The 15,459-nt window shown below is 44.9% G+C and overlaps 1 protein-coding gene across 19 annotated transcripts in view; it reads right to left on the reverse strand.

The window, feature by feature from the left end:
• Nucleotides 1–15,459, reverse strand: part of LOC123763958 (cAMP-regulated phosphoprotein 21) — a 257,113-nt gene that overhangs the window by 46,799 nt on the left and 194,855 nt on the right. For 16 of the 19 annotated variants that reach the window (XM_069330057.1, XM_069330049.1, XM_069330054.1 and 13 more), the window contains 5 exons: nucleotides 14,579–14,736; nucleotides 13,802–13,957; nucleotides 7,605–7,869; nucleotides 6,208–6,433; nucleotides 201–384 (listed from right to left, as the gene is read on the reverse strand). In XM_069330057.1, the coding sequence (XP_069186158.1) occupies nucleotides 201–384; nucleotides 6,208–6,433; nucleotides 7,605–7,869; nucleotides 13,802–13,957; nucleotides 14,579–14,736 (989 nt within the window). The remainder of the gene's footprint in view (nucleotides 1–200; nucleotides 385–6,207; nucleotides 6,434–7,604; nucleotides 7,870–13,801; nucleotides 13,958–14,578; nucleotides 14,737–15,459) is intronic. The other 3 variants (XM_069330053.1, XM_045751321.2, XM_069330067.1) reach the window with 2 other exon arrangements.

A 15,459-nucleotide genomic window follows, 5' to 3' on the forward strand; every position in this document is an offset into this window, starting at 1 on the left:
TATGTTAAGATCTATTAATGATAAATTTCATTTTCAATGAACAATTATTGCTCATCTACTTATAAAGTGCTTAAATAATAACTTTCCAATTTATTTGACAATAAGAATAAGTCTCATTTTGATACTTTCTAAGGCAAAAAAATGTCTCAACATGACAGCACCTATTGTACAACCTCACTCAGAGCCTCAGCTTGACTTGCCTGTGTGCTAGGTGTCTGTGGGGGTGTTGGTGCCCTGTAGGAGACAGTAGTGTGACCTGCTGCCGTGGGGCCTTGGGGAGTTCCATACAACCCTCCAGACATACCTTGTATGCCCCCCATGCTCTGGTACACCCCACCACCTGGCATGCCGCTCGCTGTGTAGTAGCCCATACTGCTACTCATCCTGAGAGGAAGACATGATCAATGCTTATTGTTTTGTGAAATAATGACATAAGTGAGTGTCAGTAAATCAGTTAAAAAACCAGTGTTGAATGTAATGAAATGCCATTTTCTGGATGAGTGCCGGAGGCTCCCTAGAGCTATCGGACTGATATATGCTATATTGGTCTGGGGCATCAGTCACATGGAGTTCTGCCTACCGGGGAACACGAGCCAGAACCTGGCTCCCTCTGAGAGGTGCAGGAAGTAATGGCCTATGAAAACCCCACTCTTTAAGAGTATATTCATATCTGCCATCGACCGGGGTTGGCAACCAGAAAGGTAGGTGTCCCAAAACAAACCCCAACTGGTAGAAAATTGCAAACTAAGACCGAACAGAACCCAAGTACTCCCCACAAGAAAAACAATGCAACAAGCAAAATGTCATCAACCTTGGGGAGGGGGACCTGACCTCCCGAGCCGGCTGCTCGCCCATCAGTTCAGAGACTAAGCAAGCGAAAACAAAAACTGCCGATTGGAGAGAGGGAGGTTGCCAGGGAGCCTCCAGGGCTCACCCAGAAAATGGCATTCATTACATTCAAAGTTAGTTTTCTGTGGGGAGCCACATCAGCTCCCTGGAGCTAGGTACCCAAAGATAAGTAAAAGAGGGACTTACCCAGGAGGCGGCAGCACCGCACTCCTCACGATAAAGATGGGACAACTGGCTGCAACTGATGGCCCAAGGCCACTTAGGGCCCCGGAACGTATACAAGATAACAGGCAGCCGGAACTTTGTTCGACCTCCAAAACCCCCACACCCGAATGTCAGCCCAAGACATAATACTAAAAGCCACAGCAAGAGCTGCAAACTTGTGCATATCATGGGCATGACTTTATAGCTCTGTGGATGACCTTAAAGATCTGAGCCCTAGAAGAGGGAAGAGGGGAAAGCAGATCAACCCAAAGCGGCCTGCAGAGACCTGAACCCTGGCACGACCTTTCCAGGAAGTGCGAGAATGCCCACCCCGGATCACCAACAAATCAGAAAGAGGACGGCAACTAGCAAAAGCTGCCTGTAAAAACTGAGTAACAACTGAGTCTGAAAACAATAACAGACAAAAAGGAGATGAAAACCTAAGACCCAGGGCCCAGGCAGCATCAAGAGAGAGCGAGCAAGGATAGCCTGCCAATGCGCGAGGAGAGAGGCAAAAAACAGAAATGCCGCCTCCTTGACGATAGGCGCACACAGTTTCAGCAATGGCACTGACGCCCTGGCAGCCGAGGCCATTGGCCCAGACGATGGCCTGGCACTCAGCTCCTCTACATTCTCTACAAGTCAATCCGAGGACAGCTCGAGAAGGGGAAAAGAAGCAGAGGACCGATGCCAGATGCCCGCGAGCGCGAAGATCCTCTACAGTCAGTGCAGTTGAAAAGGAAAGGACCTGGGCATGCAACTGGAGCAAGCCAACCTTACAAGGAAGCACAGGGGCATAAAGGTACGCATTGATGTGCTCAAAAGTGCCACCCAGGTAAACCTGCAAGGTCATAGTAAGCTCTCATCAATCAAGCATGTGGGTACAACAGAACCTGTGCCATGCCCCAAGCGAAAAGAAAGGACAATCTGCAAGCCAGGAAGATGTCCGAACTTCATAACGCACCCAATACAGGGAAGAAGAACCGAACTCAATGGAGACCAGGTCCATCACGGAGGCAAAGTCTGGGTCCCGCAAGAGGTATGCACCAAGGGCCTCTCGAACCTATGCAGGGTAAATCTGAGAGGTGAAAATCCTCCAGAAAGACGAAGTCATGGAACCCAAAGAAACTCTGAAATGAATCTGGGAAGGAGCTAAACCTTTATCTTAAATTGGATAACGAGCAAGGAACAAGTCTCGCACGACTCCGGGTTGAAGATGTTGTCAACCCAACAAGCAGCATGATAGAGGCAAAACAGATGATCGTCACTCTGAGACAAGGGCAATGAACAATCTTCAAACTCACACAAGGCGAGATGGGACTCAAAAGACATATCCATAGTCACCCGAGCCCCGACAGAGGGGGTTTCCAGGGCCTTCAGGGGGATAGTGTCCCTATGAGAAGTCCAGGCACTGGTGCTGCAAAGCTGGTTGAATCTCATAAATTTCCCAGGCTAAATTGACCCCTGTGAAAAAGCAATCTCAGGGGCCAAGTGAAAGATTACCAAAGGGAACCTAGGCATACCTAATGGGAAGCCAGGCAGAGAAAAACTTAAAATGGAATGAAAAGAAATCCCGAAGGTGCACCACAACAACCTGAGGCCAGAGAGAGGCATGGCCGTTGCTAGTATGCAAGCTGCGCAGCACCATGCACCACATCCAGCAGCAGACACTCCCTACCAGAAGCCAAAATGAAAGTGCCAAGGCTCCCACTGATCCCAAGGGTAAGGCCGATGCCAAGCGACAGCAACCCCTATGAGAGTGAGAACCCGAAAGCTCCAGGGAAGATAACCCTGAGACCCAAGGGATTTACTTACAGTGCACCTAGGAAAGATAACCCTAAGCACATGCAGCCCCGAAGTACTGCATACTCCTGGCCAACACCCCAACACACAGCAGGTACAACCACTAGGGTAAAACCTTGACAGGAAAATGAAGCCGGAGGAATGAAAGAAACCCAAAGGAAAAGAAATGTCTCGTCAGCCCCAGCCGGCTTCAGTCAATGAACTGGTGGGCAGGAGGCCAGCTGGGGTGGGCAGGGCCTCTCCCTCCCCCTCCTGGGTTGGTGGCGTGAACGAGCTGCGTGTTGGTTTGATGACGATTTGCTTGTTACCTTATTTTTCTTGGGGGGGGAGTTCTTGGGCTCTGTTCGGTCTTATGTTGAAATTTTCTACAGTTGGGGTCTGTTTTGGGGCACCTACCTTTCTGGGAACCTAAACCCAGTCGATGGTAGATATGAATATCCTTTCAAAGAGTAGAGTTTTCATGGGCCATTGCTCACTGTGCCTCTCTGAGGGAACCAGGTTCTGGCTCAGTAGAACAAAATTCCAGTAGGAGTTCTGGCCAGTAGACAGAACTTCATGTGACTGAAGCCCCCACTAATATAGCTAATATCAGTCCGATAGCTCCAAGGAGCTGACGGGGCTCCCCATAGAAAAGGCTTTACGTCCCACAAAAGAGGTTGTTTTGGAAACTGGAACATATTGGAGGAATAACTTTGAGACTTCTAACATGGATGAAAAATTTTCTGACAGAAAAAAGTGGGCAGTAATCAGAGGCAATGTATCTGATTGGAGAAATGTCATGAGTGGAGTACCCCAAGGTTCAGCTCTTGCACCAGTAATGTTAATTGTCTATGTAAACAACTTACCAGAAGGAATATAGATTTGTATGAATGTGTTTGCTGATGCTGCGAAGATAATAGGAAAGATAAGAAACCTAGATGATCGTCATGCCCTTCAAAAAGACCTGGACAAGATAAGTGTATGGAGCACTACTTGGCATATAGAATTTAATGTGAATTATTGCCATGTCATGGAATGTAGAATAGGAGAAAATAGACTACACTCATCCTATGAATTATATAAAAATATTTAAAAAAAAATCTGGTTAAGAGATTTAGGGTTGTTATAAATAGAAAACTGTCACCTGAGGACCACATAAAGAACACTGCGAGGAGCCTATGCTACACTTTCCGAATTGCTTTTAATTCATTGATGGTGAAATAATAAAAAAATTGTTCATGACCTTAGTGTGACTAAAGTTAGAATATGCAGCGGTTGTATGGTGTCCATATCCTTAAGAAGCACATCAACAAGCTGGAAAAGATACAAAAAACATGCAACTAAATGGCTTCCAGAACATTAAATTTGTCAATGCCAGAAGATGGAAGAAAAAGAGGCGATATGATTACTACATACCAAATAGTGATGGGAATCAACAAAATTGATAAGGAAGAATTTTTCAGACCTGGAACTTCAAGAATAAGAAGTCATAGATTTAAGCTAACAAAACAAAGCTGCCAAAGAAATATAATAAAATTAACTTTTGCAAACAGAGTGGTAGACGGTTTGAACAAGTTAACTAAGAATGTGGTGGAGGCCAAGACCATCAGTAGTTTGAAAGCATTATATGACAGAGTACTAGGAAGACGGGACACCACATGCATAGTTCTCAGCCTATAACTACACTTAGGCAATTACACTTTAGGTAATTACTACATCACGACATGGTAAAATTTTCTTGGTATTCTGATATTCACAAATTTAGCAGCCCATCCTCCTGTTTTAGTAGTATAGTACTTATAGTAATGATGAAGACCATGGTATATATATATATATATGCGAACAAGCCTGAATGGTCCCCCAAGACTAAATAAATAAATATATATATATATATATATATATATATATATATATATATATATATATATATATATATATATATATATATATATATGCGAACAAGCCTGAATGGTCCCCAGGACAATATGCAACTGAAAACTCACACCGGTCCGGTCGTGATGGTCAAGTGGATTAAGGCGTCTTGTATATACCAGTTGCGTTGCTTCTGGGAGTATGGGTTCGAGTCACTTCTGGGGTGTGAGTTTTCAGTTGCATATTGTCCTGGGGACCATTCAGGCTTGTTCGCATTTGTGTTCCTCACGTGTGCCCCAAAGAATGAGGTGATTTGGTAAAATGCTATGCCCAAGATTACTATCCGAGTGCCGGCGGTGGGGTGGTTCAAATAGCCTCGGCTATCACCTCATTTTGTCCGGTCGTGATGGTCAAGTGGATTAAGGCGTCTTGTACATACCAGTTGCGTTGCTTCTGGGAGTATGGGTTCGAGTCACTTCTGGGGTGTGAGTTTTCAGTTGCATATTGTCCTGGGGACCATTCAGGCTTGTTCGCATTTGTGTTCCTCACGTGTGCCCCAAAGAATGAGGTGATTTGGTAAAATGCTATGCCCAAGATTACTATCCGAGTGCCGGCGGTGGGGTGGTTCAAATAGCCTCGGCTATCACCTCATTTTGTCCGGTCGTGATGGTCAAGTGGATTAAGGTGTCTTGTACATACCAGTTGCGTTGCTTCTGGGAGTATGGGTTCGAGTCACTTTGGGGTGTGAGTTTTCAGTTGCATATTGTCCTGGGGACCATTCAGGCTTGTTCGCATTTGTGTTCCTCACGTGTGCCCCAAAGAATGAGGTGATTTGGTAAAATGCTATGCCCAAGATTACTATCCGAGTGCCGGCGGTGGGGTGGTTCAAATAGCCTCGGCTATCACCTCATTTTGTCCGGTCGTGATGGTCAAGTGGATTAAGGCGTCTTGTACATACCAGTTGCGTTGCTTCTGGGAGTATGGGTTCGAGTCACTTCTGGGGTGTGAGTTTTCAGTTATATATATATATATATATATATATATATATATATATATATATATATATATATATATATATATATATATATATATATATATATATATATATATATAGTTAGTTAGTTGCAAAGATAAACTAACCTAACCTTCCTAGGCATAATACACGATATCTGAGAATATAGTACATATGTATGCCATACTAAACCTAGGAATATTAAATTTTTTTAGCTTTATTTTTATAAAAGAATTCCTTACAAGTCAGTATACTACTATCTAAAAGCTAAGTATGTACAATACGAATACGCGACTATTGACAATTGTCACAATAGGTACTATCTAAACAAGAGGATGGGTTGAATTTAGACATGCTGAGGTTTTCCCAGAATACATAATTTATGATTGTAGTATTGATGACTGACTACAGCTAAGATAGATACTGTATTACATTTGAGTATTAACAAAGAGTAAAAAATTAAGTTATGCAAAATTATACAAACTTACTGAGGGAAAGTGGTGGTAGAAGATGATGGGGTTAGAGTGTACTGCTGGAGACTTGTTGGTGGCTGACCAGCTGGTATAGGTCCGGTAAGACCTGCACCTGAAGCTGTTGCAGGTAACTGATAATAATAAGTAGTGCCACCTGTCTCTTGACCATTAGTGGTTCCTCCTACACTGCTACCCGCTGGATATGTCACAACCGTATAGCCTCCTGGAAGATAGCCTCCACCTATGTGAAAAATTTAAAACAAGTATTAGATAAAAAAAACAGCTTTGAATTTAATGAACAGCCAATTTCTGGTGGGCCCCATTGGCTCCCAAAAGCTACTATTTCTGATAGAGTGCTACACTGCTAGGAGCCATCAGTCATGGAGTTCTATATGCTACCAGGAACCAAGGGAAGACACCCAGAAAGTCAGTGAAATAAAACAGACCACTGTTGGTTATAAGCTAGATTGTAGCCTCAAGAACTGCTGAAATAACTCCCCCAACTATGTAAACTATAAAAAATTCATGAAGTTAGCATTTCTCCCTCATTTGGGATAAAAGACGTAGGCAGCCTGGTGTCAGCCAGCACCTCTGCCCTCAGTTCTACGAAGATGGAAATATCCCCCAACGCCCTATGGAAAGAATGGTATTCCGCAGCTGATGCGACCTAGTTGATGGTACACTATCAGTGATAGTAGCTTCAGGTAAGGAGCTCCCTCAAGAAAGACTTAAGAGAACTTTCAAGCATCTTGTTCTCTTCCCCACAAAAAAACAAGCGTTGAATGTAATGAAACACCATTTTCTGGGTGAGACCCGGAGGCTCCACAGAGCTTTCTGGGCTGATTTGAGTGTATTAGACCGTGGCATCAGTCAAAGCGAATGGAGTTCTTAGGCCTACCAGGGCCCACAAGCCAGAACCTGGCCTCCTCAGAAAGGTATGAGGAGCAATTGCCTATAGAAACCCGCAAGTAGTTGGAAGCATTCTGCGTCTGCCATCAACTGGGTCAGGCATCTAGAAAGGTAGGTGCCCCAAAACAAATCCTATCTGGTTAAAAATTGCTACTGAAAGCCAAACTGTTGGTCGATGGCAGACATAGAATGCTTCCAACCACACAGGGAATTCTATAGACCATTGTTCCTTGTGCTTGTCTGAGGGGGCCAGGTTCTGGCTCGTGGTCCCCGGTAGGACTAAGAACTCCATTCGTCTTGATGCCACGGTCTAATACATTCATATCAGCCCGGGTAGCTCCGGGGAGCAGAAGGGACTCCCCCAGAAATTGTAAAATACAAACATGCATAATAATAATAAAAATAATAAATTATAATCTGCAGCTTAAAATTACCATGGGCAATAATAAAACAATGGAAGACACAACACACAATGTGTAAATATCCTGTCATTCCAAATTTACCTGGAGGAAGTACAGGGTTATGGTCCATGGAGGGATGGTGGGCGGTGGGTGGTACTGGTGCTGTAGGAACAGCCCCTGCCAAAGCTGGCACTGCAGGTATAGCAGCCATACCTTGCACCTGCTGCATGCCTGCAGGTTGCACCCCTGGTGGTGCCTGAACACCAGCTGGGGCTGCTTGTACTGGAGCCATTTGGTACTGAGGGTAAACATATTTGAGGGACCCACTCATGTTGGCAACACTTCCAGCTGGCATGTAGTATACAGGCTGGAAAAGTAAATAAACATCTAATACACAATAATGAAATACACATATGCAACAATTTTAAAAAATTGCAGAAATAAAACCTTTTCTGGGGGGAGCCCGTACGGCTCTCCGAAGCTATCCAGGCTGATAGGAATAGTCCTAACTTTTGGCATCAGTCGATGTGGGTGGAGTTCTAGGCCTACCGGAGACCACGGCCAGAACCTGGCCCCTTCAGAGAGGCATGATGGGCTATAGAAATGCACGTGATTTTGGAGCATTCTATATCTGCCATCGACCTGGACAGGCACCCAGAAAGGTTAGTGCCTCAAAACAAACCCCTATTCTATTGAAACCAACAAAAATAACGAAACAAGTGGACAGAACTCTCCCAAGGGAAAATGAGCAAACAAGCATGACGTCATATGCACCGCATGTCTGCTCAGCTCCCCCACTCCCCGGGAGGATGGAGCCCCAGACCCCCACGCCGGTGATCCATACCTCCAGTGTGGAGCGTCACCTTGGCTGATGGGATTAGGCTCAGTCGTTGTGGCTCCAGCTCCAGATTCTCTTTGTGCTGTGCCTGGGTTCAGTACTTCTCTTCGGTGGTATGCGAGCTGGGAGTAATATTCACAGGTACTCGAGCTGTATGTGCTTAGGGCTCCTTTTCCTAAGTACCCTGTAAGTACTGCCCTAGGGACTTGGGGTTACATTCCACAAGTCACCTTGTGTCTACCTTTGTTGGTCTTTCGCTGCTTGGCGATTGACCGCCCTGAGTTCTTTGGGGAATTCCTCCCTTGTTTGCCTTGGGGTAAGTGGTAATTTTTGCACTCGTAGGGCACGCAGTACTGCGTAGCTAGTTTTCACCTATAACAGCGGCTGGCTCTGTTCCCTCTGGGTATGCTGTCCTCTTGCGAGGTTTTTCTTTTCCTTTTGTTTTCGCCTGGCAGGGGGGGGGGGTCTGCCATGGTGTCCCTTCTCCTTTATATTAGGGTTGTTTGTGTTTGGTGGTACCCCCCCCATGCTTCACCTTCGTGACTGGACATGTCCCGAGGGTTCAGCTTTAGCAGTGTTGGTTGGTAGCTTGGGCGCCGGTTAGCAGTACTCTGCCTGGGATAACCCTTAGCAGACCCAGTCTAAAGGCCCTGGGAAACCCCGTAGGGCGCTCGGATCCAATGGATGTGACCTCTGAGTCTCCTCTCGCTTTGTGTGAGTTTGAGGGTTGCTCTGTCTCCTTGTCTCACGGTGACGCTCATTTTCCTCCCTCTGTTTTTTTTCCCCCTCTGCTTACAACTTGAATTTGGGTTTGCTCCTCCCTGGGTTCGGTTCCGTAACCCTGCGGGTCCTTCGGTTCCGTCCTTCCGTTTTCGGCTTCCTGCATCTCTCCAGTTGAGGTGTGGGCGGCCATTGCGGCTTACCTCCTGTAATTACCTAAGTGTAGTTACAGGATGAGAGCTATGCTCGTGGTGTCCCGTCTTCCCAGCACTCTTTGTCATATAACGCTTTGAAACTACTGACGGTCTTGGCCTCCACCACCTTCTCACTTAACTTGTTCCAACCGTCTACCACTCTATTTGCGAAGGGCTGTGTGACCTGGATTATGCCCCTATAAGGGATCCATCTTCCTTCAGGTTTGGGTCTTCATCTCCATACTGGGTTCGTTTTGAGGGTTCCAGAGTCGTCCTGGCTAGTGGACTGCCTTTTGTTTTTGCTGGATGCTTGGGACACCTTCTGTCATACCCGCACGCTTGAGTGGCGTGAGGCGTTGACTGTGGTCCAGGTTTACCTGGGGGGGTGACTTTGCGCACCTTAATGAGTATGTTTTCGCTTTGGCTCTTCTGCGGGATGTTGGCGTGGTTCAGCCTCATGTGCAGGTTCCCTCCTTGTCGGCAATGCTTGTGGCTGAGGACTTCAGTCCTGGTTTTTTTTTCCCCTCCTTGAGCTGTCGTCAGATTGGCTTGCGGAGGATGTAGAGGCACTTGGGGCCATTCCTGGGTCTAGCAGGTTGGCTTCAGCTGGTCATGCATTGTCTACCTTTTTGAAGCTGTTTGCGCCGATCCTGCGGGATGCGCTGTTGCGGTTTTCTGCGGCTCCGCCTCTTTCAGAAGATCAGGCCGGTCCATTATGAGACTGGTTCGCTCTTCTCCTTGAGTTTAAACGTTTGGTATTTTTTACTAGAGTTTATCACCATTTGTATGGTGATCAGATGGCTTCGTTGATGGTGTCCCACCTGCGGGCTTCGTCTCGGCGGCAATATGAAGTTTCCTGGTGGTCCTTCTGTTTCTTTTTTGGCTCTTCATCATTGTACTTCGTTTTCGGTTCGGGTGGTGTTGTCCTTTCTCTCGTGGTTGTTCCAGGACCGTCATCTTATGCCGAATACTGTCGCCTCATATCGTGTGGCCCGGGCGGAGCCGCTTCAGCTTGCTTTCGGTATAGATGTTACTTCTGTGCCGTTTCGCAAGCTGTCTTGTGCATTGTTTCACCTCCGGCCTGTTCATGCGCCACCTGAGCCATCCTGGTCCTTTGGACAGTGCTCTCCTATCTCTCTTCTCCTCAGTTTGTTGTGGCCCCTTTAGTTCAGGATTGTTTTTCGAAGGCTCCTTTCCTGTTGGCATTGGCCTCTAGGGGTCGGGTCGTGGGGCCTCATGCTCTCCTCCGGCGCAGGGGTTTCTGCTCTTTTGGCTGTGCACATAGGTTTGTTTGTCTGCAGCCATCTCCTTCTTTTCTGGCGAAGAATGAGACTGCTGTTTTCCGGTGGGGTCCTTGGGTTGTTTATGCTTGGTTGGTCAGGCCGAGGGTGCATCATATTTTGTGTCCGGTTGCGGCCCTACACCGTTATTTGCGTGCCACGGCTTCTGTGTCTGGGGACTCGCTTTGAGTTGATCCGGTTTCCCTTCTTCCCTGTTCATGGGTATGCATCTCTCAGGTCGTCCACAGGGTTATTAAGTCTAGCCAGCCTGCGGTCTATCCCCGTGCCCATGACGTTCGTAAGTTCGCTACTCTTGCTGGCGTTTTTGGGAACATGTCCTGGGTTGATATTCGGGCACGGGGGTTTTGGCGGTTGAACAGGGTCCTGGCTGCACACTACCTCGTGAACGTTCCTAGGCCTAGTCAGGCCTGTGTCGCTTTGGGTCGGCGGCTGCAGCCTATCTCAACTTTGAGTTGAGGTGTGGAGCACCGACCGCATCCCGAACTTCTATGGAAAGAAGTCCCCTCTTTCCATAGTCTTTGGTGAAGTAGCTCCGGGGAGCCATAGGGGCTCCCCCCAGAAAACCAGCATTGAATGTAATGAAACGCCATTTTCTGGGTGAGTCCCGGAGGCTTCCCCTGGAACCCTCCCTCCCTCCCTCTAGTCGGCAGTTTTCGCGTATTTTGATATCCAGCCTCGGAACTGAAGGTGTGGATCACTGGTGCAGGGGGTCTGGGGCTCCCCCCCTTCCCCCTCCCGGGGAGTGGGGAGCTGCGCAGACATGCGGCACGGCGCGAGTGACGTCATGCTTGTTTGCTCATTTTTCCTTGGGGGAGTTCTGTCCACTTGTTTCATTATTTTCATTGGTTTCACCAGAATATGGGTTTGTTTTGAGGCGCTTACCTTTCCGGGTTCCTGTCCCGGTCGATGGGAGATATAGAATGCTCCAAAGTTACATGTGCATTTTTATAGGCCATTGCTCCACGTGCCTCTCTGAGGGGGCCAGATTCTGGCCGTGGTTCCCGGTAGGCGTAGAACTCCACCCACATTGACTGATGCCAAAAGTTAGGACTATTCCTATCACTCTGGATAGCTCCGGGGAGCTTCTGGGACTCTCTCAGAAAATGGCGTTTCATTACATTCAATGCCGATTTTTTGGTGCACATACCTGTGACACTAATATGTGAATGTATTGAATTTATGACAATTGTATTATAATACAACATCAAGTGACAATATATTGAACAATATCAGTAAAAATAATGGTTGTAAAATATGCCATAGATACTGTAAATAAGGCTGCAAAAATAAATTTGCGGCAATTCTGGCTGCTTGAATGTAACACCTCTGAGATGTTCCCTGCTTGAGCGAGCATGTTGCATGACATCATCTTCCAACTTCTCGGCACATTATGTCATTGGAAAGTAAAATTGTTATTCCCCCCCCCCCCCCATGCTCAGGGATCACAAATGATCACTTTCATAAGACAAATAAAACTCTTGAATTTTTTTTATTGCATCTGGCGGTGTTGAAGACTATTAACATTTAACCACTGAACTGCGCAACGCACCTGCAGGCCCTCGATGGGGGGTGCGCAACGCGCCTCTGGATATTTTTACTTTTAGCGTATGATTCAAAACTCCCGCGGCTACATGAGGTTCACATCAGCTTCCTCAGGGCTCTTGAAAAATTAATTTAAATTCCCTACAAATTAAATAATTTGTAGGGAATATACTGCTTGAAGGCAACATGTCCTTTGAAAATCACACGGGATTCATCAATTACCAGCTTCTTTGCTGGTACATAGAAATCTCTGTACTTTCCAATCACTTCATTCATAATGTGCCTGACTCTCCAAAGTCTATCATCCTCTGTCCAGTCCTCATTACTTGCAAAATGTAGACACCTGAGGAGTATCTGAAACCTGTCTCGGGACATATATTTCCCGAACAAAGGTGTTGAAACAGTCTGGTCTTTGCTCCAATAATCTGTGATAGCATGTTTGACATAATGTTTCATCAACATACATAGTGTCAAAAATACATACATTTCATCTACAGTAGTGTTTTTCCAACGCTGCAATCGTGAATATTCTATTATCTCTTTTCCAATGAGATGATCCGCATGAAGGTTCATTTGGTGTCCAATATATTCCATGAGCGGCTCATTATAAAATGCTGTAAAATAATCCATTTCACACATATCCTCATGATTATCAGGGAAAAGGTCTGTAATCCTAACATCTTTATTGTCAAAGGTAGGAATTAGAGAAATAAAATCGTCACCATCACTCCACAAAAGTACACCTGGTGTTCTGCGAGATGCAACAGCAGCACGACAGCGAGGAAGCATTGCACACCGTGGACCAGGAGCTGAAGCCCGTCTACACAAAGTACGGGTGCTACACGAACGTGAGGTGAAATCAAGTGAACATGAGGGTCTTGATTCCTCGTGTAGTGCTATGCGGCGGCTCTTGGCTGGGCGAGACGCTGCTGACGTGACAAATTCTCGCCCGGTAACACTACACGTACTAGCGACAGGCAAGGTAACACTATGCTCTGAATCCACTTCACTAAAACCAGAAAAAGAGTCACCTTCCTCTGACTCGTCCCCCAAAATATCCTCATACTCTAAATAAGCACAGGAACTGTGTGGTCGTGGGTGAATTGGAGTAGACACTGGGTGAGGAGGCATGGGTGAGCATGTAGGTCTTACCATGGGAGGAAGCTGTATCTCATTTTCACTGTCTGTTCTACTATCATCGGTCAATTGTGTATAGTCCTTATATATGTCAGAGTCATCAAAATCACTTTCCTCACCATCAGAAAATAATTCACTAGTTATTTGATCTTGAGTAAGTGATTGTGTGCTGCGTGCCTGGGAGGCGTTTGGCCGTGTGTTCGCCATGGTGACCGCTGGGTAACTGAGGCCTCCCACGCGTTGGTGGCGAGAGCAGGATTTTTTTTACAAAATGGCAGCTGTTTACTATAGCCCCTGGGCAGAGTATGGGGCGGTTCCCTACCCCGCTGGCGATTCAAATCCTGCGCCGTACTCCATCACATCATATGATGTGTTTCGCAATTTTGCATAAGTTGCTCAACACATCATATGATGTGTTGCGCACTTTAAGAGATAAATCCCCTGTGCATGTTCAATGTGAGAAACAAAGTACTGTATACCCATAACAAAATTGTCACATAATATACCATTTTACCAATTGATAATGCGTTTAAAACATTTAATTATTATTGCAAACAAAAATATTACCTGTGTATAGTGCTGTCTAGGAACAATGTAACTCTGAGGAAGAGGAGCAGCTGATGCTTGTACTGTTGAAAGATCCCCACCACTATCCCCTCCACTGCTTGGCCCACTTAAACATAAACCTCGTATATGGCTTGTCACTTCATTTACATGTCCTTCCTGGAAATTGTTATTCATTTAGCCAAAATTTTAATTCATTTAGTCAATTCTGAATTATATTTAAGAAGATAATAATTAGAAAATCAGTAAGTTATAATGACAAATGAATATCTGGACATATAACAAATACTTTTCAGAGGGCATCAGGAAAATATTGAATGCATAATATTTGACAAAAGTTTTGATGACATATACAGTACACAATAATAACTCAAAAAAGGTGTGGGTGATTGCAGGACAAACATTTTTACATAAGTATATAACTTCTGGAGGAATGGAAGTCAGGGTTGGTTGACTAAAAATCTAAATACAGTACCTAAGTAATTATTACCTAAGAGTAATTACCCAAGTGTAATTACACTTAGGTAATTACACCTTCTTTCCTCTCTCTCTTAAAGAGAGAGTGGAAAGAAGAGGCAGTAAAGTGAACAAAACCAAATATTTATCTAAAAGAGGAATCAGTGCTTAGACTACAAAGGTACAAATGAAAGATACTTTATATTTTGGATACAGATGAGTAGCAGGTGATATATAACACAAAGTAATAAACAGCAATTGAGGACTCATCATGGTCACCATGCAGCCTATAAAATCAACAACATAGTTCTGCTTTAAACCTACCTGTGAAAACGATCTGGATTCTAATTGGTAATACTGTGGATAGATAACTTGGGAAGCTTGCTGTACAACACTTTCACTGGTTCCTCCACTGCCAGTTCTGCTGCTACCTTCTGTTTCTCTAGCTTCACTGTTTGAGATACCACTGCTCACTGCACCTGCTATTAGGACACTTGAGAGATCAGACTTGACGATAATGCAGAAGAGTTAATAAACTACAAGTCATAAGATCAAGATTTAAAAAATAAAACCAGCATTGAATGTATTGAAACTCCAATTTGGGGGTGATTCCTGGTGGCTCTGTAAAGCTACTATCTCTGATAGTAAATACCTAATTACAAGATGAGAGCTATGCTTGTTGTATCCCATATCCCATCCTCCCAGTACTTTTGGCCATAAACGTTTTGAAACTACTAACAGCTTTGGCCTCCACCACCTTTTCACTTAACTTGTTCCACCCATTCACCACTCTGTTTGCAGAAGTGAACTTTCTATTTTTTTTTTTTTCAGCTTTGTTTTCTTAGTTTGAACCTTAGTTCTCTTCTTCTTGAAGTTGCAGTTTTTGAAAGTTCTTAGTTGTTAATTTTGTTTGTTCCTGTTACTATTTTAGACACAGTGAGTGTATCACTTCATTTTCTTCTATCTTCTAGCTTTGGCATATTTAATGCTGCTTCCCTCTCCTTGTAGCTCTTAGTTTACAGTTCTGAAAGTCATTTATTTGCATGTTTTTAGCACCTTTTCTAGTTTAATAATATGCTTCTTCAGATATGAGCACCATACAACTGCAGCATATTCCAATTTTGGTCTTAAAAAGGATGTGAATAATTTCTTTAATATTTCACCATCCATGTACAGTATTTAAAAGCGATTTTAAAGTTGGAAAG

The sequence above is a fragment of the Procambarus clarkii genome, chromosome 23, assembly GCF_040958095.1.
Source record: "Procambarus clarkii isolate CNS0578487 chromosome 23, FALCON_Pclarkii_2.0, whole genome shotgun sequence".
Taxonomy (NCBI): domain Eukaryota; kingdom Metazoa; phylum Arthropoda; class Malacostraca; order Decapoda; family Cambaridae; genus Procambarus; species Procambarus clarkii.